Source organism: Paramormyrops kingsleyae, chromosome 20, assembly GCF_048594095.1.
Source record: "Paramormyrops kingsleyae isolate MSU_618 chromosome 20, PKINGS_0.4, whole genome shotgun sequence".
Classification (NCBI taxonomy): Eukaryota; Metazoa; Chordata; class Actinopteri; order Osteoglossiformes; family Mormyridae; genus Paramormyrops; species Paramormyrops kingsleyae.
The window spans coordinates 10,706,729-10,729,253 of NC_132816.1; the positions used below are offsets into that span (position 1 = coordinate 10,706,729).

Here is a 22,525-nt window from a genome sequence, read left to right on the forward strand (position 1 = left end):
CTCAGCATTTTTTAACCGCTACCTAATTTTTTACTATGCCAGTTCAGTCACTACCCTATATCAAGTATAGGTTCACATTAACGCTGTGATCAAGCGCGCAGTGCACTCTGTAATTTATGCTAATCAATGCCTATCGCACAAATCTGATTGGATGTGTCAGTGGATTTTAAATGACGCTTCTGTGGTTTGGTTTCTTGGATTGGTTGAGTGTTCACTAATTGTACACTAAGCATATGCAGACCCTAAATTAATTAAAGGATTGGGGCAAGGAAATCTGATCATGGATCGATAATAGTGGCGACAGAAACACTTCAAAGTCAAATTTGGATATCAAAACACGTATATTTTATGTTAGCTAGTAATAGTGTGTTAATATCAAGAATTTCTCCTTCAATTCATATGTTTATTTATGGTAACAAATAACCTTAAGTTACATATGCTTCATATGCATATTTTACCGCTCTGTAATATTCTTATGACTTAAATTCATTCAGTAATTAAAGCACATTCATGTAGAATATATATAGGTCCAAGACCTCACTAGTTTTAAACCCTGGCTACCCCAGATTGTGATTACATAGGTCTAATTTAAAAACTCAATAAATACGTATATAAAGTACGGAATAGAAACACCTGTCCTTAAAAACTCAAAATTCCATTCTCTCCAGCTATGAGTGATATATATATACCTTTTAAAAAAACATTTTTCATCCAGTAAAAGTGTAACCTAATTTCACGTTCAGAGATCCCTGCCCTGAGAGTATTTTTTTTGCGTGGTGCGTAATTTGAAATAACTATACACCAACGCGGCTTGAAATTATCTCCAAAACAAATGACAGTTTTTATAACCGCAATAAAGAACACTGAAATACAATTTAAATATAATCGGTAGAAGTGTTACATTAACTTGCAGTCTTGGAGATTTTAAAGACCTGCCTCGACGCGACAGAGTTGTCTAAACTTGCCTATATAAAATATGCATGTAATAGGAAAGTAAAGTAAGGGACAAAATAGTCAAAGCGTACCCCCGCACGGGTGAGTCACGCCTTTGAGCTCAGGGGATACAAAACGGCAACGGACGGGAAATCTACCTGTAAAAGAAGAAAACAGACACTTTTTATCCGAGAAACTACCATCGCACAGGTATGGATCATCGCAGCGCTTTTTAACTTCACAGCTGACCCTGTGCAAAGGCTCTATAGCTTTATCTGGTGGGCGATTTAAGGATGCATTTAATTCGGCTTCGGGTATTAGTCACTTGTCGGCTGTAGAAACAAGTGCAGCTTAATAGATTTTACGATGAGCCAACTTGAGGTTTTACCTGAGGCCGGGCTTAATTGGAATCGTTTAAATGATCTGTTGTCTTTAGTGTTATTCGTGAAAAAGCGGTATTGATACATATCAAACTACTCTACAGCTTGTGCCAGCATATATTTTTACAGTAAACACAAATGTTTCCATTTTTTTGTCATATGTTTATTATATAGATAGGCCTATGAATTAGGCTATATATACCCATATATGGTTTTGGCATATTTTTTTCTAATGTAAATGATTTACATATATAAGGTAATTAATTAAGGTACAGTAATGAAATGTAGGCCTACAGTTATATGAATGATTAGAATTCTTTAACATCAGAAAGGGATTTTACATACTGGGAAAAACATCTTAAAAACAAGAAAGTGTTAGGTGGTCTATCTTTTGATGTGTATACCGGGAAAACGAAGATACACACAACTTGGGAGGTAATCTTAAGTAACGCCGCTGCAGATTGCGGACACGCTCTAAGTGTTTCGTTAGGAGCGCAGCTTTGCTCCTTCGCCAAACCTTCACGCGTTCCGGCTGCACGTCAGAGCGCCAGTGGGGATGGACAGAAGAAAAATGTTGGTAGTAGTTCAGCTGCTTTTGCTGTTTGCAGTGAATTGTTTTACTTTAAAATGTTAAAATTGACCCCTGTTTTTTCTCGGAAAAACTTCAATATGATTATTTTATGAGCATTTATTAATTTGGTCATTCACTTCCTAAATATGTAGGCCTAAGCATTTTAGTGTTTACTAACACTACAAATTTTCTTTGTTCTTGGAGCAGCTTTTAAGTAAAACTGTCTATATATCAACACAGTATGAGTTTATCAATTTAATGTTTCATTCTATAAGTTTTCATAAACTAATATTTACGTTATCCAGTGTACACTCCCAGAAAAAAGGGTAAAATTTGTACCTTTGCTTGTCACCGGGGCTGTACCCTCAAGGGTCTGCCAATTGTACCCAAAGCTGTAGATAATTGTACCTGTAAGGTGCAGAAATGGACTCTGTACCATTAATGGTACATTAATGTTGTTTGTACCTTTTGGATGTTCCTCAGAATCCATTTCTGTACCTTAAAAGGTACAATTACAAGGGTACAGCCTCAGTGACAAGTAAAGGTACAAATTTTGACCCTTTTTTTCTGAGATTGTAGGGTAATTATTAGCCCAGGAAGCACAGAGCACAAGGCAGGAGACACTAAGGTGGGATATCAGTGCATTGCAGAGCAAACACACTATGGGCAATTTAGACACACTAATAATTTATGGACTGTTGGAAGAACCTCAAACCTTGGGAGAACACGCAAACTCCATACGCACAGCTGGGGTGGTAAGGGCACATTCCTGTGCAAACAGAAAAATAATTTCATCCAATGTGGGAATTGAGGTGGAAAATCTAGAACTGATCAAATTTGGTTTAATTTTAAAATACATGATCATTCGGAATTAGACACAAGTACTGCTGATCTATTTTGCCCCAGAGTTTGTATTGTACATGCATGTCTGTGCAAGTCGCACATTGATGCTTTACTATGTATCTGTGGACAAGAAATATGACTTTTCCAGGGCTGACGGGTATAACTCTGCTCTGGTTTGGAACAGTTAACATGGGATGGACAGCTTAAGGAGCCAGAGTAAAAGCCACTGTGGTGGGACTTCGGGAATGTCCGGAAAAGGTGAGAATGGGAAGAAGATCCGGAATGGTGAGAAGGAATCTGCCGGCTGCCTAAGAAATCAATCGGTGCTTCTTACAATATCGACATTTATCAACCTTGAGTTCTATTAAGTGTACAAAATGTTCAGCACCTATTGACTTTTATGAAAAATCTTTCTCCAGAATTTTCCCCAGATAATTCTGGTTCTACTTTGCCGCTTGACAGAATTCTCCCAAACGGAGCCCATTAGTTTATTCTACTTACCATCATCCCATTGCATACAGGAAAATAACGTTAGCCTACTTGCTTAAACTCTTAAGAAATTATAGTTAAACTTTCATCCTTATCTTAGTTATGAATTTTCAAGACGACCATTTTTTCAAGGCTCACCAGGCAGATATGACTCGTGATAATTTAACCATTCTTGTCAAACTCTGTTTCCAGCATGTTTGCAGGTGCTCCTCGCTTTACGATGTTTCGACTCGCGTCATTTTGACTTGCGGCGCGATAGCGATGCACATTAAGTAGTCAGCTTTGAATTCTGATCTGTTCTTCGGCTAGCAATACGCTGTACGATATGTTCTCCTGACACCGAGCAATGGTAGCATCCAGACAGCCACGCTTGCAGTCTCTGAGAGTAAATATCTCATAGATTGACAACATACCATACTGTGTACTTTTTTTCTGTTTGACCAAATAAACTTGTTTACATTTATTTTATTTTCAATAACTGGTATTTAGTTAGTTACAATATTTATTTATTTACTTGTTTAGTTACAGTAGTTATTTACTTATTCATTAATCTTATTTTCATATTCAACTAGCTATATTTTCCACTTCGGATTGGTTTCAAAGAATGTAAATTTAATTAACTTGCGACAACATTCCTAAACATTTACTTTTGACTTTGTATGTGAAATCCACAGTTGTGACTGAAACTGTAACTACGACAACCAGACTGACTTCTCTTCCACCGAGTGAGTTTTTTGATCCGTCTTCTAACCTCTATCCAGTACAGGAGAACGTTTGAGCGTATCCTAGTAAACACGGGGCACAAGTCAGGGAAACGCATCCATCTCAGGAGACACACCCTCACGCACCATGAAACTCCACCGGGTTCAGAACAACTTGAGCAGGGTTTCCCAATCTGGTCTTTGGGCACCCACAGACGGTCCACTTTTTGCCTTCCTCCTGGGAGCTGGGAAAAATGAAAAGGAAGCATAGGCTCTGTTTACACTTGGTTTTAAAATGTGTCTTAGCCATCGGATCACGTGTCAGCCGAGACACTTGTGTATTTAGTGCTGTCCACTTGAGATTTGATCACTCAAGACACATTTTAAGACCAAATGTAAACAGGGCCAATATATTTGAGAATATGATGAAACTATGTATCTCCACTATAATTGTTGACCATTAGAGGGCAACAGTAGCTCAATCAGCAGCCAGCGGATCGTGAGCAGCAGCACTTCTGAGGGGGGGCTGATGGAGAAGAAAGTCATCACACACCGCAGCAGTAAGTATGTCACGTCATGTGACTCCCACTCGGAACTTTTTAAATGGCCATTTTTATTTATAATCTTAGGCAAGGTCCTAATATCATTCTGTAACTCATCCTGGATTGATTGCTTTTCTTCAAGCATAAGTTTGTAAGGAATATGTTCACTGAATTCAATCAGAAAAGTTCCATGTCCACAAACTAATAAAATCTAAAATATGATCACTTTCATGCCAATTTTAACTGACGTTGACGTTTTGCATGTATAACGTACAGTATATTGTAAAGCAACAGTATAATAAAAAACAGTACAACGGCATGATGTAAAGCAATTGTTAATATTATAAAGCCTGGAATCTTGAAATGGGCAAAAAGTTGAGTTGCTGCAGTGTGTTGTTCTGAAATAAATGTTCAGGTTTTTTCATGTCCTGGTCTCATCAATCACCTCTTTTTCATTCCTCCAGATGCAGGTGGGGTTTCCATAGGAATGTCTGGTGGAGGTGAAGGAGGGGGTTCTGCGGGAGGTACCTCGCTGAGTGTTTCTGGGGGAGGCGCGGGAAGCAGCTTCGTAGGTGGTTCGAGAGGTGCCTCTGTGACTGGCTCTGGTGGGGGCGTGGTTACCATGACTACAGTCACCACCAAGGGGAATGCTAGCTCTGCTGGCTTGGGGGGCATGAGGAGAGGTCAGGGCTCCTCCTCATCTACCAGCTACTCCTCTGCCGCTGCTGAGAAGAAGGCCACGGGCATGTGCTCGCTGTCTTACGAAGGTGAGGCTGAGGTTGCCCTTGGCACCTATGTAAGACTGAGGCGGAGTCATTGTAGAAAACTTCCTTGATCAGTCCTTGCAGATCCCCAGATAGTCCACGTTTTTGTTTTAGGGAATTGGTAGGGAGAAAAAATGTGGACTGTCTGACAGGGAGCTGGGAGGGAGCAAAAATGTGGACTGTCTGACAGGGAGCTGGGAGGGAGCAAAAATGTGGACTGTCTGACAGGGAGCTGGGAGGGAGCAAAAATGTGGACTGTCTGACAGGGAGCTGGGAGGGAGCAAAAATGTGGACTGTCTGACAGGGAGCTGGGAGGGAGCAAAAATGTGGACTGTCTGACAGGGAGCTGGGAGGGAGCAAAAATGTGGACTGTCTGCCGGGGAGCTGAGAGGGAGCAAATATGTGCACTGTCTGGGAGGGAGCAAAAACCTGGGCTGTCTTGGGGTCCCTGAGAACCAGGTTGGGAAACACTGGTGTAAGACAGGGGTGCCAAAATTTTCACATGTGGCTTGGCAAGCAAATGTTTATCTTATGCTAATTGGTCACCTGTAATTAAATCACATTATTTAAATCACAAGTACACAAATGCAGAAGCATTACATATACAGGTACACTGTAAAGTCTGTTCTGTTCTTTTTGTTTTTTGGAAATGTGAATGTACCACTATTGATGAAATTATTCAAATATAATGTGTTTTTATTATTCCATTTCTTAATGAACATTTAAGAGATTAAATGATGAACCCATTTTGTATGTTAATTTTTTAAGAAAAAGTGTGTAAGTATTGATTAACTAACTTTTGGTATTATTCACTGAAGAGCCAAAATTTTGTTTTTTTGTAAAAGAAACAGGTATTCTTTGATTTTACAGTAATTTGATTACGAGTGAACAATTTACAGGGAGCCCTTAATTACAGTGTCGAGTTAAATTTGCAATATAATTACTATCTTAACGTTCAGTAAATGTTTGTTTATTAACTGTTGGGATTAAAACCAGTAACACTAACACTCTTCATGGTCAGCAGAATGGATGTCTGAGGAAATTTTCCAATGGTGCTGACTTGTCCCTGCAGATATGTGTTTTTACACATAGATATTCAGAAAGTCCTTTTTCATTTGCATGTGTAGGAAGTTCAAGTGAAAATTCCTCACCAGAATACACAAGGAAAGAGTATGGTGAGTTATAACACGTGATATACATTCATTTTGATAATAATGAACATGTGCTGATGAAGGCAGATTAGTATTTCTTTATTCATACATTCTTTTTCATAAGTGAGCATTGGCTGAAATAGCCTCTGGTAGGCAGATTGGTTTCATTATTTTGCTGTTTACGAATGGTAATGATTTTTTTTGTAATCAAGGATGCACATAACTGGTACGCAACTATCCATTTGCCATATGAGTGATACGTGAGGCGATATCTTTTCATACCAGTGCAATTGCGTAGTTGTTTTATTTTATTTAAGGTTTATACCGCAAACAAAGTATGCATTAGCTGTGCAGAGGTTAAAATTTGCGGAAATTTCTTGACATAATTTATGGGCATTTGTGGTGTTACAAAAAGAAATTGCTGTGCGTATTGCATTATATGTCGTATTCGTACTTGCATACAAGTTATGTGAATCCCTATTTATAACGGCAAATTGGGACAAAGTTTTGTTTTGTTTTAATGTCATAGCAATTCGCAATTCTCTGTTTCAGCTTCTGCTAGTGCAGCCACAAGAGGGAGGAGTCATAGCAGAGGTAGCTATTCACCATTGTTATGGAAAACCGTGTCCATCCACGATACGTCTCATAAATAGTCTGATAAAACCCGGCCTTTGTGTTTTAAATCCTCTGTCATCACCGCCCCCCCCCCCCCCCCCCCCGCCAGAGAGTGAAATCAGAGCGAGACTGCAGAGCGCCTCTCCCTCCACCAGATGTAAGTTATCAATCGAAGGTACAGTTTATGTAGTATTGCTGGGCTGTTTGTAAGGTGTACGGGACAAAACACGTTTCCACCATCCTAACGGAGACCAGTGCAGTAATAAGTGGTGAGATATGTACAGGTGAAGAAGCACCCATTTTTAGATACTGAAGTAGCCATTTATAATTAAATGTTACTCAAGTTAAAGTTACGTAAAGTTACGTAAAGTTGCGTAAAAGTTACGTAAATTACCCATATCATGTTCAGTCCAAGTGAGAAAACACTTGTGTTTTCTGAGTGTGACCAAAAATTAAAAAACTGCAGGGGGCTTGACACTGACGCTGAGCCTGTGTTTCAGGGACAGAGCTGGACGACGTGAAGAGGTTGCTGAAAGGCAGCCGGTCCAGCAGCAGCAGTCCTCCCCGGTCCCCCTCCAACACCCTCCCCATCCCAAAGAAGGCCTCTGTGGACCCGCGATCGGGTACGGGCACGATGAGAAACATCAACTGCAGAAAACCCACATGTCCCAGTGGGAGGCCCGTCGGCACTGTTTACCACCACTCACACCAAGCGGTTGCATGGGGCCCCCAAGGCCCCCTGTTGGCCACAAACAGTCACTACACTAAACATCAGATAAAAGCGCTGCTTTTTAGGAGATGCTGAAGCAGCATGTTCTGCTAACCAGCTAGTTAGCTGCAATGTTCTGACTCTGCTCACTAACTTTTATGCAGTTTTTTAAATATCTGAGGTGGGGGGAGGGACGAGGGGCAAGTGAGTTTTTGAGTGGGGCCCTAGAAATAACACACCTGCCCCTGGGGAGGCCTAGTGACCTTCCAGATGTAGCCGGCGGAAGGGTTATGGGTGAAACATCAAGTTTTCAAGTTTTATTGTCAAGTGTATTTGGAGGAACACAAAACTCTTATGCGACAGTTGCAGATGGGGGGGTGGGGGGGCAGGTGCATGGTGCAAACAGCAGCATAATACAAGACAAATAGCAGCTCAATACAGGACAAACAGCAGCACAATAACAGACAAACAGCAGCACAATAACAGACAAACAGCAGCACAATAACAGACAAACAGCAGCACAATAACAGACAAACAGCAGCACAATAACAGACAAACAGCAGCACAATAACAGACAAACAGCAGTGCAATACAGGATGAGGTGGAAATTTCAGGTCCAGAAAGTAAAAATCCAGACCAAAATTTAGATTCAACCAACCAGTTGAGTACTCCGTACCTCTGAGTACTCTGTATGGTCCATGACCGTGACTCTTTATGCTCAGTCTGCAGCTGAGGCGGTCGTTTGTACGTCCCGTGCTGCTGCCTGTTGTTTCCCAATAAGCGCTGAGATGCTGACCACGTCTCTGAAGGGGATGGACACAGGATGTCGCCTCTCTCGTCTTTTCTTACTGTCGCCCCCTTGCTTTTCCAGGGCAGTATGAGAGCGGCACCCTGGACTCCAGCCAGGCCTCCTACACTTGGGCCAACTCCACGCTGCCCCCAAGCACCTCGGTGCTCAGTGGGTACGGCTACCAGACCAACCCCAACAACCTGTCCCTGGGCACCTCACTGGTCCACGGCTCCTCTCCCTCCGCTCTCTCAGGTCAGGTTTCTTTCCTTCACAGGGCATGAAGGACACTTCAGGAAGCTCTCATCTGTGGATGTGCTTCCATACTGACCATTTTGTTATCATCTTCACAGTTCAAGGGGTCCAGAACAATCTGAGCTTGGGTCCTGCCATGATGAATGGTGGCATCACCGGCAGCACAGGTATACTGCAATTTTAATGGGCCTCAGGCTGTTAGCACTCTGGTAGCATCATCTCATAGATGACCTTCCTTAGGAGGCCACTTTAATTGGTAGAAAGCTCAGTCATCATTTGATGCTCATTTGCACAAAAATGTTCTGAAGGCAGAAGGGAAATTGATAGGTTTATAGAGATAACCAATAAGATTGTAGAGGAGGCGGGACCAACCAATCAGATGTCTTCGTCCTGCCTCCTCTATAATCTGATTGGTTATCTCTCTGAACCAGTCATTTTTCCTTCTGCCCTCAGAATATTTTTGTGTAAGTAAAACTCCCACATGCCCATTTCATTAGTCTGTTTCTCTGAAATTGTATTTAGAGTAGTGCATCCATGTTATGTTACAACAGTTATCGCCAAACTATTAGTTTATTGTCTATAAAGTAATACTACTTCATACATTTCTCTTTTCTTAGTTAATGGCCTTCCAAATAACATTTCCTCCACCTCAGGGACTGTTGTTGCCTCAAATGGACTCAGCACTCAAGCAGGTATGTGGTGTAATTGCTCCTCATAGACAGGAGATGACAGTGCTTTGATGAGCTCACGCGGCACTGAATCAAATACTTAGTTCATCTGAAATACAATCAATATTCCAGAAACATCCAGCTTAGAAGTTCTGCGATACGTGACCAGCATCATATGGCCTGATTTCCTTTTGATGATGCTTAGCTAAATGGGTGGGTAATTTAGGTGGGAGGTGTGAAAAAATAATTAATGCAATGGCATGATATTACAAAACACCACCTGTTACATTTCTCAGAAGTGTAGAGCTCCTTTTTCATGTTTGCCACAAAACATGTATTTTTTTAGTGCAGTTACTTGTAGCAGTTGTCTCATTGCCATAAACCTTGACACTTTTACATTTTTTTGTATATATTTTTGTGCTTTAACTGCTACATATTTCTGGTATATTTTGGGAATACTGAGCTGTTTTTGTGTGTTGAATCTGTTCAGGAGACTCCATTTTGCATGTGTTGGCTGACATAGTGCCTGATCCTGAGCACTTTATGTCATGGGGGGGGACCTCTGTGTCTCCGCCCCAGGAAGGGCAGCTATGACTCTGTGTGTCTCTGCCCTGCAGTGTATGGAGTGCAGAAGAACGTGTCACAAACCGTAAATGGCTCCATCAGCACTGGAGTGGCCAGTCCCACAGGTGTGACACGCTAAGATTTACCTGTAGAAAGAATGTTCAGTCAATTTATCCTCTATTAACTTATATTAACAAGTAGTATTCAGCTTATATGTTAGCTCATTAGTTGTATCTGGATGTAAGAGTTATAACAGTCAGTTTATGCTCAGCGGTTTTTGTATCTTAAGGCAAAAAAACTGAGTAAACACTACTATCTGTACTGTTCTTTGAAGCAAGTTCCTCAGCAGTCAATGTTGGTTCTCTAGTGGCCCCCAGCATCCCCCAGAACGACGACGTCTTCCTGAAGGACTACAAGTTCCTGTTGCTGGAGAAGGAGAATGGTCCATCCAAGAAGGAAGCGGAGCTCCTCGTCATGAGCAAGAACAGTGGGAAGCAGTTCACCGGCACCACGAAGAGTGCTGGAGGTGGTGCGGTCCGTCTCCAAGGCGATATCACACATCGCAGTGGTCCGTCTCCAAGGCGATATCACACATCGCAGTGGTCCGTCTCCAAGGCGTTCTCACACATCGCAGTGGTCCGTCTCCAAGGCGTTCTCACACATCGCAGTGGTCCGTCTCCAAGGCGATATCACACATCGCAGTGGTCTGTCTCCAAGGCGTTCTCACACATCGCAGTGGTCCGTCTCCAAGGCGATATCACACATCGCAGTGGTCCGTCTCCAAGGCGATATCACACATTGCAGTGGTCTGTCTCCAAGGCGTTCTCACACATCGCAGTGGTCCGTCTCCAAGGCGATATCACACATCGCAGTGGTCCGTCTCCAAGGCGATATCACACATCGCAGTGGTCCGTCTCCAAGGCGATATCACACATCGCAGTGGTCCGTCTCCAAGGCGTTCTCACATATTGCAGTGGTCCATCTCCAAGGCGTTCTCACACATCGTAGTGCTCTGTCTCCAAGGCGATATCACACATCGCAGTGGTCCGTCTCCAAGGCGTTATCACACATCGCAGTGGTCCGTCTCCAAGGCATTCTCACACATCGCAGTGGTCTGTCTCCAAGGCGTTATCACACATTGCAGTGGTCCATCTCCAAGGTGTTATCACACATTGCAGCACCCTTTCTGAAGCATTCAGTCTTATAGCCCAGTCTACATTACATTAATTATTTGGATATGATTTTATTTCAGATATTCATTGAAAAATTATTGATAGACTAACTTCAGACATGTAATCCTTCTCCTTCCCTTGCTTATATCATAATCATAGATTAAGCAAATCGTATAGGGTCTTGCTGTAGACAATATATAGTTCTTTCTCAAAAATGTCTTGAGATCACAGGGTCATAGACCAAGAAAGGTACAATCTGTAGTCAGGGTGTATAGGTTTCTGTGAGTTTGGTGCTTGTATTGCTTTTGTTACAATTATACCCAAGGATTCATGTGCATGCTGCTTTATGGAGCATTATGAACAGATATTCCAAAAGCTCCAACAACTACCTGTGTGTTTTACAGGCTCTTACTCAGATGACTCACTGAAGAGGGAAAAGATGATCGTCTCCTCTGAAGCTGCCACACTGGGGGCAGACAGTTATGGTGAGACCCTCGCCAAGTTTTCATGCACAGAAAATGTAGGAAATATGGCATGTGACATCATGGTTAAACTGGTGGAGTTTACTTGGCTATTATCATAATTATGGATTACAAATTAATATAATTATATGAATCATATATAGACTTGTGTAATACATGCCTTGGAGATATTTGGGTACAACTGTGTATTTATCAGAATATGTGTTTTTATTGCTGTTTCATTGATTTGCATTTTCTGTAGCAGGATCTTCAAAGGTCGCCATGAAACACAAGGCCACATATGCAGGTATGAACTTGTTTCGTCTTAAAACTATTAAACTCTTCTGACAGCCAGTTGAATTCAAGTAGCTACCTGAAAATGACACAAATGTGGCATTTAACATGACAGTAATTGGCATGGCCTGTTGGCAGAGATCCAAAAGAAAGACAGCCGAGGGGGTGCCGGGGCCTGGTGTGGGGGAGGGGCCTGCTGTACGTGGTGGAAGTGGCTGCTGGGATTGTTGCTCCTCCTCCTGCTGCTCCTTGGCCTCCTCTGTTGGCTTATTGCCCTGGGTAAGACCAACCTTAAACCAAGTAACTAGTGACAACTAGTACACCAGCAGACAGGGCTGCCAGTTCCAAGGTTAGCTTCCTGTTTGCTGTTCTTGTAGCTTCTCCTGTAGAAGCAGTCCTTAACAAGGAACAGTTCTAGATATAGAGGAACATGGGAAAACAGTGACAGAGGAGCATGTGTTATTTCATAAGTAACATTATAAAATCATATGTTTCTTATGGTATTGCTAAAGTTTCTCATGGGCGTAAATTGAGGGGATGAGGGGTTGTAACCCCTGCAATAATCAAAGTTAGCCAATACAACCCCCCCCCCCCTCAAATAAGGATGAACTCCCACAAAGTTACGCCCTTGAGGTCTCTGTATTCAAGCATCATTACAAAGGAAGGAGATAAGATGCTGTTGTTTCTTCTGCCGCTCAACTTCTTCTCCTGCTCTTCCCTACAGCTGAAGAGGTGAGGGGTCTGAAGGCTCGAGTGGTTGCCCTGGAAGGGGGCAGCACCTCGTCCCGGACGAGCCGCCTCTCGTCCGCCGTTAACATCGTGGACCCCCTGGATTCCTCCTACGTGGGCCAGACCGCACAGGCCAGGACTGATAATACCATCAACCAGGAATCAGCTGTCAACGTGGACCCCGCATCTCTACAGAGGACAGTACAGCAGCTGCTGAGAGCAGAGCTGCAGTCTGAGTCTGTCAGAGGTACCGGACAGTGCAAGCCAGTGCTGTAAGAACAGAAACATACATTAGTGGCCAAAATTGTGGAATCACTTCCAGTACTTAGAGATTGCATAACTTCATTCCAGATACTCCAGTTACTTTTCAAATCATCCACTGTATGATATTTGTAACATTCTTTGATTGTTTATAAACAGTACCGCCAATATTCATGTAGTGATCTCTAAAGTGTAATGCCAAAAATGCTAGGTGTTTCCACAATTTTGGCTGCTAGTGTATATATACACAGCATCACTGACAATGCAGGGTAGCCAGAACTGTAGTTGTAAGGTAATCAATGCAGCACCAGCATGTTTTCTGCTGTCTCAGTCAATGATTCATTCTGCCACTGTATCCACCATAGCCACATTTGCTACGGTCAAAGGAGAAAAAGGAGATCCAGGAGCCAAAGGTAACTAAAATCTCTTGTCCTACTAAATTCAGCATTTCAGTGTTGTTTACTGGAATGTCTCTCTGGTATCCCTGGAATTATTTGCTTTCGCTTTCATAATATGAATGATTAATTTTTAACTGTCAAATATTGTGTAGATGTGTATGCATCTTTTAGAGTAAGTACATAATGATTACAATATGCATACTGAATATGTAAATGGTTGAAGCATATGCGGAGGTGCAGTAAATTGTACTGTTCATTTTCCTGTTGAACAACAGTGGTTATATGTTATCCGTAAAATATTTCTCAGAGCAGAGTGAACGTCTCATGTGAATGTAAGACAGTGTCCTTAGAAAACACTGGCCATGAAAAAATTAATTGCTGAAGTGAATTGCCTTTAACTAACAGCCTCCAGGTAGCACTAATATATGCAGTAGTGTGTTATTCATCCTAACGAGCCTCTGATACCGGCCGTTTTTAAGATGCTCCAGTCGGTGATTTACCATACAAGTAGGCTTCAGTCTTCAGGGGTCTTTTCGGGACAGAAGAATAAAAGACTTTGACACCATTACTGTGAAATGGGTTATAAGCTACTTACACTGCAAACATAAATGTTGCCTTTTGATAAATGCATTTTGTTTTTATCCATTCTTTTAATATTTTTTATTATTATTATTTTAAGGTGATCAGGGATATCCTGGACTCAAAGGTCAGTGAATCAAAACCTTTACTTAAGCACCTGCAACTATGTTTCGTTCAATGTTCGATGCAAGACAATTACGTGCCTCAAACACACAGTGCTGCAGGAGATTGGTGCCACTACATTGCAGCATGCACATGAACCCTTGGGTATAACTCTAACAAATGTAATGCTTTTATTTTGACGTATCGTCAGGTGACACTGGATTCCCTGGAATACCAGGTAAGAATAGTGTATATTGATTGAATTAAGATGTTAATTTTTTGTTCTTCTCTGGCACAAATAAAATGGGAAACTCCTCGCACTCCCAAATGCTTTATATTAGAACATATTTATGTATTGTTTCATATAATCGGACATAGTATATTTTTACACAACATGGTGTAATTGTAACACTTGAGTGGATTTTTGAAATGACGCCATATTCCATGTGACCCTCATTCTGACACGCGTCCCTCAGGTCGGCCTGGTGAGCCTGGCCACACCGGACAGGAAGGACCCAAAGGACAGAAGGGGAGTCCAGGTAAATGACCCTATAGGAGGTGTCCAGGGTACAGCAGTTACACTGAAAATCAGGTGGCACGTTGCTGCAGTGGTTAGCACTGTTACCTCACCTCTGGAACCAGGGTTCAAGGCTCCATGTGTGTAGAGTTTGTCTGTTCTCCCTGTGTCATTGGGAGGGTTTCCTTGGGGTGCTCTGGTTTTCCCCCCGCAGTCCAAAAACATGCAGAGGCTAATTGGAGTTACCAAGATGCCTGTAGGTGTGCGTGTGTAACTGAATGGTGTGTGTGTGTGTTGCCCTACAATGGGTTGGTGCCCCATCCTGGGTTGTTCGCTGCTTTGCACCCATAGGCTCCAAACCCTTTGTGAACTTGAATAGGATAAGTGGTTAAATGGATGGGTAATAATAATTTTTTTCAGGTCATCCTGGAGCAGAGGGCCCCGCAGGGCCCCGGGGCCGTGATGGCCCCGTGGGACTTCGTGGAGAACCAGGACCCCCAGGAACTGGAGAAAAAGGGGACAAAGGTATGAGCGTCACTCTGCATTTTTAACAACTCTGAGGTCAGAACTTGAACTCTGTGCCTCATAAATAAAAAAATGCCTATAATCACTGTCATTCCTGCTCTCCATTAGGTTTTATAATGTGCATAAAAATACTTCAGATTAAAAATTTACTTTGCATTAAAAATATTTCGTTATATATGAAGAAATCAGGCAGGAATAGACCAGGGCTTCAGGATTACTGAAATGTCTGCAGTTGGGCGCTGGGTGGTCTTTTGCCTTTGGGCCGGTGACACTGTAACATGCTTGATGGCTTCACTTCAGTGGAATCCTGCTCCTTTTCACAGGCTTCCCTGGAGAGCCTGGACTTCCCGGCCCACCCGGGTTGGCCGGCCCGATGGGACCAAAAGGTACAAATATCACCAGATATCGACGTCAGTCTATGTTTAACACCCATTATACAGTATTGATACTTATGCAGTTTTATTATAGTAATTCACATATAAGCATCAACAGTTTGTCTTCTCTAGGGGAAATAATGTGAAAGGTATTTAGGCATGAACCTAATTGGCCTATTTCCAATAAAATAAAACCACTAAAGATAAGAATTTATGAACTTCATTCTTTGTGAGTTGTCCTCTCCTATGCTTAATGTACAGTAATACTGTAGAGTAAATAATAATTGTCAGTGTTCTGACTTAATTGACAGTAATTAAGCAGAAATCATTTAGCCAGCTACTGGGGATGGGGGGGGGGGGGGGTCTGGCAGACTTCCTAGCTTTCCACGAGGATCTGGTACCCTGGTAACATTCCTCTGTATCAGTGTTTCCCAATCCGATACTTGGGGACTCACAGACAGTTCACGTTTTTGCTCCCTCCTAGCTTCTGGTAGGAAGGGAGCAGAAATGTGGACTCTCAGGCAGGGAGCTTGGAGGGAGCAAAAACTTGGACTGTCTGTGGGTCCCTGAGGACCCAGTAGGGAAACACAGGTCTGTAAGAATATACTGATTATATATTTCTCCACTACAAGGGTTTGATGGTGTTCCTGGTCCTACTGGTTTGCCAGGTGAGTAACCTTTTACTATTTAGCAGAATGATTTATCTACTAACTGAAGTTCTCAACGTGGATTGGGGAGGAAAGTTATTCTGGTAACACTTAATTAGCAGGGACACAAGTAACTTATTAACTCAACTATTACTCCAGTACAAATCATGAACAAAGTAACTGTCTGAAATATGTGAACCATTATGGCTGATTATTGATGAATGAACATGGGATCAGTATGTAACTAACACATCATTTTAGGTTAATTAATTCATTAATTAAGAGTGTACTACTGCTTTATTTGTGCCCCCTCAAGTGTTACCAGTTATCCCTATACAGTCGATTGAATTTCTACTAACTGACTGCTGTTTGTACAAATTTTGTAGCCTTGTGTCAGCATTTGTAGCCTTGTGTTTATATTATGACCCTGTCTCCATTGCAAAGGATGTCTTAAGTGGGAAGGGAGCCAGCCTCTGTGACTAAGTGTGACCAGTATATAATATTTGCATTAAGAATCACACTATGTGATCCATTTAACCACCTCACCTTTAATAACTTCATTATTTTAAATTACATAGCAATGCAGAAATAACATATTCATGACTTCCTTATAGGTATGCCCGGTCCAACAGGTTTCAGAGGAGAAGATGGACCGCCTGGACCAAAAGGTGAAAATGAACTGACCGGAAGCATATATAGACAAATGGAGCCTAACTGTCTATATTAGCATATTCATATATTTTAAAATATAATCTAAGGTTGGATAATTATTCATTGTAGTAGCCAGCCCTGTAGCAATGTGAAGAAGAACATCAGAGAAACAGCCTTTGCATGCTTTATTTGCCAAAATCTCATCCCCTTTTGCAGGGGAGAGAGGAGTTGGTGGGCCGCTTGGAGCCAAGGGTAGGTCAATATGATTTATATTTCAGTTTTGAATTCTGCATCATCAAATACACCCCATTTGCATAACTTTATTTAATCATCAGTGCATACAAATCAGAAAGAGGAATGTCTTTTGATCATGTTTGTTGACAACCTGAAATTAAACGGTTGTGCCAAACAATAAAAACGGATTAAATAAGTAAACGAACAATAGATGAGTAAGTGAGCATGCTTTTAGAGCTTTTATGCAAAAAATAGCACAAGTCTTAATAATTAGGTGTACAGAGAATCATTACTAGAGGCCAGGCTGAACTGTTCTTTATATTTTGAAACATTTTCGCCAGGTGACCAGGGTGAGAAAGGTCCACGCGGAGCTCAAGGTCTGTACAGTCTGTTGTAGGCGTATATGTGCCTGAATGCCATGTGCTGAAGGCCTCTGCTGTCCAGCAAAGTGCTTCTGATTTGCTGTGAACAAAAGGTGTTTGCTGTGTTCATAAGGGGACCCGGGGCAGCGGGGGGTGCAGGGCCCAGCCGGAGAGAAAGGGCCAAAGGGATCTGTGGGTAGGTGACCACGCTTCTCCGATCTCATCAGCTCTTACGGTTTTGCCCAGTCGTTAAAAACTGAACGGCATGACCTGTAGCCAATGGATAATGTTTCTGATGTCATCTCTTTATGAATGTTAAACAGGGCCCACTGGGGCTGACGGCACCAAAGGGCCCAGAGGTAAGCTTTATGTATGTCCTGTATGTCCAGTAGCTATCACTACGGTATAGTATTTCCCAGATTGACCTAAATGTATTCCATAGCAAAACAGCAGAATGCTGTACACTGCCATCGCTGTTTGCAGGTGACCAGGGACCAAGTGGATTGCCGGGTAGCAGAGGACCGCCTGGTCCTCCAGGAGACGCTGGAATCCCAGGTACTAAAGCATAAACCTTCCTGCTGAAGACTACAGGAGAGTCTGTGTCTGAACCGGTAACATAAACCTGTTCGCCACTTTACTGTGATATATTTTGTGATTCATCTTGACAGTATAGCCCCCTAAAATGTTTTTTACCACCCCCCCCCCCAAATAAATGTGTATTTATTAGCTTAAGTCATGAATAGTTTGCCATCAGCCCCCCCTAGTAAAGATTCAGCCCCTCTATGCATTCTTCTCTAACTACATCCCCAGTCTACAATTTGGGGGGTTGGGATGAGTTTCAAAAGTTAAATATAATTTTCAGTTCTAATTTAGAACAACTGTTTTTATTGACGAATTGTATACTGCATTAAATGTCAATTTACAACTTTACATTGTGTTTATAGGCACTCCTGGGGTTCAGGGACCACCAGGTATGTAAAAACATCCTTGCAAATAAATAATTATAAATTTTAATTTAATTTATATAAATTTAAACAGATAAATTCCAAATATGTATATCACTGGTATGAAATTGCATGCTGATGATTATATTTTCATGTTATAGGAATACAAGGAAATCCTGGATTTCCCGGAGCTAAAGGTTAAAAAGTGTTTTTGTTTTATATAATATATACAGCAATAGCTACTGGAAACTATTATACTGGGGGCAGCACAGTGGTGCAGTGGTTAGTGCTGTTCCCTCACACCTGTGGGATCTGGGTTCAAGTCCCCACCAGGGTTCCATGCATGTGGAGTTTGCATGTTCTCCCTCCAGTCTCTCTCCCCTCCCCCCCCCCCCAGTCCAAAAACATGCTGAGACTAATTGGAGTTGCTAAATTGTTCATAGTTGTGTGTGTGTGTGTGTGTGTGTGTGTGAGAGAGAGATTGTGCCCTGGCATGGGTTGGCACCCCACCCTGGGTTGATTCCTGCCTTGTGCCTATAGGCTCCTGATCCGCCCATGACCCTGAATAGGATAAGCAGTATCAGAAAATGGATGTTGGGTTTCCTTGTATGATGTACTACTCAAAATAGTTCAGCCACGAACAGAGCATGATTGCTTCTATAAGTTTGTTGCCAGAAGTATCATTTTATTGAATAGGATGTCAAAAAGTGTTAAAAATGAACAACCATGTGATGTTAATCTCTTTTAGGTGATCCAGGTGAAGCTGGAAGAGTCATTAATGCAGGTAAAGTAATTATATTGTCATTCTCATCACAAGTTTTAGTATCAAGGACGTTTTCAAACCTTTGTGCCTATTCTGTATGGGTTTGATGTAATTTTGCTCCATCTCCTTTGTAGATCTTCTCAAGTTCCTTGGAGATCACTTACAGAATGTAGATTTTATGATTTTTTTCCAATTCTCAGTACAGGTCCAGTCAGGACTCAGCTAGATTTACTTATTTATTTCTGACCTCTTCAAGTGCAAAGATTGCCAGTGACAACCTGAAATTAAACGTGACAATTGTGTAAATGTCTCAATACTTTTGTAAATCATTGCATTCCCAGACATTGAAAGGTGATACAAAAATTGACAAACAACATATTTGGAATCTTTAGGAAATATGTAAATGCATCCATTACACTCCAAAGATACTTTGTTTTTTTTCTTGTAGCATGATAGGTGAAGTCAGGTGAAGTTGCACTTAAGTACAATGTTTTTCATTACATCTATAAGGATGGATCCTGAAATGTCCAGCATCTTGAAAATGAAGGAAAACTTGTCCTCTTTTCATAGCTGGCTCCAGCCCTGTTGTCATCCCTGGACCTCCAGGAAGCCCAGGCCCCACTGGGCCGTCCGGACCCCCAGGATTGTCAGGTGGGCCCAAAGCAGCCGGTTAAATCAGGAGATCAACCATCCAGAACGGTCAGTATTTGCTTTTGTTATTAAGTACTGTAGTAATTGCTGTGATGTTGGCTACTTGCAGGTCCCAGTGGTCCTGCTGGTTCCCCTGGTGACCGGGGTAAGTCTCAATTCCCCAGACACTGAGCAGCAGTGACACTGCATTGGCAGAAAATAGGGTACAGCCCTGGTACAGTTTTCTTCCCCAAGGTACAAACAACATTAATGTACCCCAGTGTCCATTTCTGTACTTCAAATTAGACTAAACGGTACATTTAGTTATAGCTAGAGTACATTTGGCAGACCCTTTGAGTATACAGCCCAGTGAAAAGCTTATTGAAAGTTATTTTACCCTCAAATATACAGATTGGTGCTTTTTATGAGAATGAAAATGAATTAAAATGAATTAAAGTAATTAGATTTTAAAAGTGAAATTGAAACTATGTGAGAATTTAATGGCCAACAGTGTTTTTTTGCTAGTGCTAGAAAACCTTGTATTGAGGCATCATACTGTGCAGGTCCTAAAGGAGATAAAGGCGACCAAGGAGAGCCTGGCATCACCGTGAAAACTGTGGAATCAATCAGCCCTTCCCACACTCTGCGTAAGTGCTCATCCTCCTCAGTCCATTTCACTTCATTTATTTATCTAGCATATGCCCAAATGCACGGTAGATACAGAGCGCAGTAATACAGACTGTAGTGCACTTATGATTGCTAGCTGAGTGGGAGCCTGAACTTTCCCAAGAATTAGAGGTTTTAAAAATTCTTGTCAGTTATCAGTATCACCTTAAATTTTGTAGAATTTTATATTAAAGCTCAAACAACTTAGTATTAACATGTAGAGATGCTGAACAAGGGAGGAAAAATTAGGATGATTCCAGGGCCCCCTGAGTGACAGGGGCCCTAAAAAAAATTCGGAACATTATCGGGTGGGGCTGGGTTGGGGGCCCAAAATTATATGCTTTTACGGAGCTCAAAATCACAAGCAGTTGTCCCCTTTGGCATGTTTTGTTTTATTATTTAATGACATTTTCTGCTTGCTAAGGTCTGATCATGCCGCTTTGTCTGAAATAGATTATTGCAGCACCCATTGCCTTCAGTGCATAATCTGTTCATGTGGAGTTTCACAGAAAACTATTATATGTTTATTGCATTCCGCAGTTCCAGGACCACCGGGGCCCCCAGGACCCCCAGGACCAGCTGGACCCCCAGGTACTAACATTGGTCACATAGGTGAAGAAATGAGTTTGTGCCAACAATACTGTGGACTCTGTAAGTATTTACAGAGCTCACAGAAAGTCTTGGGCACTTGCTTAATTCAGTAAAAATTTTGCAGATTTATTGGTTTCATAACAAAAATCAATACTTAGTTCGTTTACAAAAATATATATATCTCATTAGAAACAACCAGTAGTTTTAAGTAAAACATTAATTTCAAGCAGTAAAAAAATATAGTTCTAAAAAAGCTAAGAAGTCCCGTTGGGTGACTTTCAACAAGCAACACCTTCACAATAACATAAAACACCAAATATTTGTGTTTAGTATCCCTTTGGGAGCAAATGACTACTGCTGCAATTAATAGCAAAATAGCAAGAAAAGAACTGAATGAGCCAGTCAAAAAAAATATGACACTTAATAAAAAGAAAATGTCTGTGCAGAGGAGATGTGCAGATAAATTTAACATTTCTTGTCAATGGACTTGAAACCAATAAATTCACAATATCTTTACAGAATTAAGCAAGCATCCCAAGACTTTCTGCGAGCACTGTATTTGATTTACTACTAAACTGTTCGGTAAAAGATTTGTCTGGAACTCAAACACAGATGCTTACCAAAAGTCTTCAAAAGTTAAGCGACAAGTTTAATATATTAGTGCGTGCAAACTGAATGTAGTTTATGTTGCTGCGTATTTTAGTTTTATATTTATTACTGATGGGGGTTACATGTTGCAGAGTAGTGCTTGCAGAATGCATGGCAAAATATCTAACAGCTGTTTTATTGCGCAGGAGAAGCTAAGCAGGGTTCCCCAGGTCCTGCCGGAGAGCCAGGTAAGCTCATCTCATTCAAAATCAATTTTCTTTTCCTTGTGACAGTTGATAGTCCTGGGCTTTTAGTGTAGTGTAGCTAACTAACATCGATGTTACTCCTTCTCAGGAGTTGGTCAGCCTGGGCTACCTGGTCAGAAGGGTGAGCCGGGAAGCTTCGTCCCCAACTCCGGTAGACGCCTTTATCAAGTCAACGCAATGAATCTTGTATCAAGAATATCGATTTTTAATTTTTTTAATTCAGCTGACAGTGAATAAAGCAACATAAAAAAGGAGGCAGACTTCACTTTCACTAATACCGTATCTGTTAATGCTATTTATCAGGAACATTTTTTGCTGGGCCGCCTGGTCCACCAGGACCCCCTGGGCCGAAGGGATCACAAGGTATGCGGATCATAAATATACACTGACCTTTTCATACTGCGCATGCTGCACAGTGATGATTCATACATATATCTCGAGGCAATGACCTGTCCCCCTCTGCATCGTCTACCTAATTAAAAAAGAATTTACTGCTGAAATGGCTGGTTCTACGAGACCCCTGCAGGAAAATTCTTATTTTATGGAATTCCACATTCATCTTTAAAATCCGGCCTTAAAAATTAAACCGATCAGTATGTCATCTTTAGCTATTTTTAACACTTTAAACTCCTTGACTTTTGTAGGTGACCAAGGAGATAGAGGGTACCAAGGTAAGAATGTGGCATATAATACATCATTTTACAGTGAAATTATGACAGCCCATTTTTCATTATTTTTAACGCTCTATATAAAATGATGGCTGTTGATGCTGAGTATTGTTTGATGGTTTACTGGGGTA

The 22,525-nt window shown here is 41.5% G+C and overlaps 1 protein-coding gene across 8 annotated transcripts in view; it reads left to right on the forward strand.

Moving 5' to 3' along the window:
* The first annotated feature begins 845 nt into the window (after positions 1-845).
* Positions 846-22,525, forward strand: part of col17a1a (collagen, type XVII, alpha 1a) — a 31,188-nt gene continuing 9,508 nt past the window's right edge. Inside the window, exons 1-42 of one of the 8 annotated variants that reach the window (XM_023797789.2) lie at positions 846-1,143; positions 2,912-3,012; positions 3,891-3,941; positions 4,382-4,477; positions 4,924-5,226; positions 6,351-6,398; positions 6,927-6,968; positions 7,099-7,146; positions 7,490-7,612; positions 8,570-8,740; positions 8,839-8,907; positions 9,358-9,432; positions 10,026-10,097; positions 10,340-10,501; positions 11,549-11,629; positions 11,868-11,912; positions 12,038-12,178; positions 12,624-12,875; positions 13,255-13,302; positions 13,967-13,993; positions 14,180-14,206; positions 14,445-14,507; positions 14,906-15,010; positions 15,334-15,396; positions 16,017-16,052; positions 16,646-16,699; positions 16,899-16,934; positions 17,258-17,293; positions 17,412-17,474; positions 17,602-17,637; positions 17,762-17,833; positions 18,223-18,249; positions 18,384-18,419; positions 18,971-19,006; positions 19,556-19,636; positions 19,746-19,781; positions 20,179-20,262; positions 20,822-20,872; positions 21,667-21,708; positions 21,815-21,877; positions 22,030-22,089; positions 22,371-22,397. In XM_023797789.2, coding sequence (XP_023653557.1) covers positions 2,922-3,012; positions 3,891-3,941; positions 4,382-4,477; positions 4,924-5,226; positions 6,351-6,398; positions 6,927-6,968; positions 7,099-7,146; positions 7,490-7,612; positions 8,570-8,740; positions 8,839-8,907; positions 9,358-9,432; positions 10,026-10,097; positions 10,340-10,501; positions 11,549-11,629; positions 11,868-11,912; positions 12,038-12,178; positions 12,624-12,875; positions 13,255-13,302; positions 13,967-13,993; positions 14,180-14,206; positions 14,445-14,507; positions 14,906-15,010; positions 15,334-15,396; positions 16,017-16,052; positions 16,646-16,699; positions 16,899-16,934; positions 17,258-17,293; positions 17,412-17,474; positions 17,602-17,637; positions 17,762-17,833; positions 18,223-18,249; positions 18,384-18,419; positions 18,971-19,006; positions 19,556-19,636; positions 19,746-19,781; positions 20,179-20,262; positions 20,822-20,872; positions 21,667-21,708; positions 21,815-21,877; positions 22,030-22,089; positions 22,371-22,397 — 3,079 coding nt within the window. In that variant the 5' untranslated portion in view covers positions 846-1,143; positions 2,912-2,921. The remainder of the gene's footprint in view (positions 1,144-2,911; positions 3,013-3,890; positions 3,942-4,381; positions 4,478-4,923; positions 5,227-6,350; positions 6,399-6,926; positions 6,969-7,098; positions 7,147-7,489; positions 7,613-8,569; positions 8,741-8,838; positions 8,908-9,357; positions 9,433-10,025; positions 10,098-10,339; positions 10,502-11,548; positions 11,630-11,867; positions 11,913-12,037; positions 12,179-12,623; positions 12,876-13,254; positions 13,303-13,966; positions 13,994-14,179; positions 14,207-14,444; positions 14,508-14,905; positions 15,011-15,333; positions 15,397-16,016; positions 16,053-16,645; positions 16,700-16,898; positions 16,935-17,257; positions 17,294-17,411; positions 17,475-17,601; positions 17,638-17,761; positions 17,834-18,222; positions 18,250-18,383; positions 18,420-18,970; positions 19,007-19,555; positions 19,637-19,745; positions 19,782-20,178; positions 20,263-20,821; positions 20,873-21,666; positions 21,709-21,814; positions 21,878-22,029; positions 22,090-22,370; positions 22,398-22,525) is intronic. The other 7 variants (XM_023797797.2, XM_023797805.2, XM_023797812.2 and 4 more) reach the window with 7 other exon arrangements.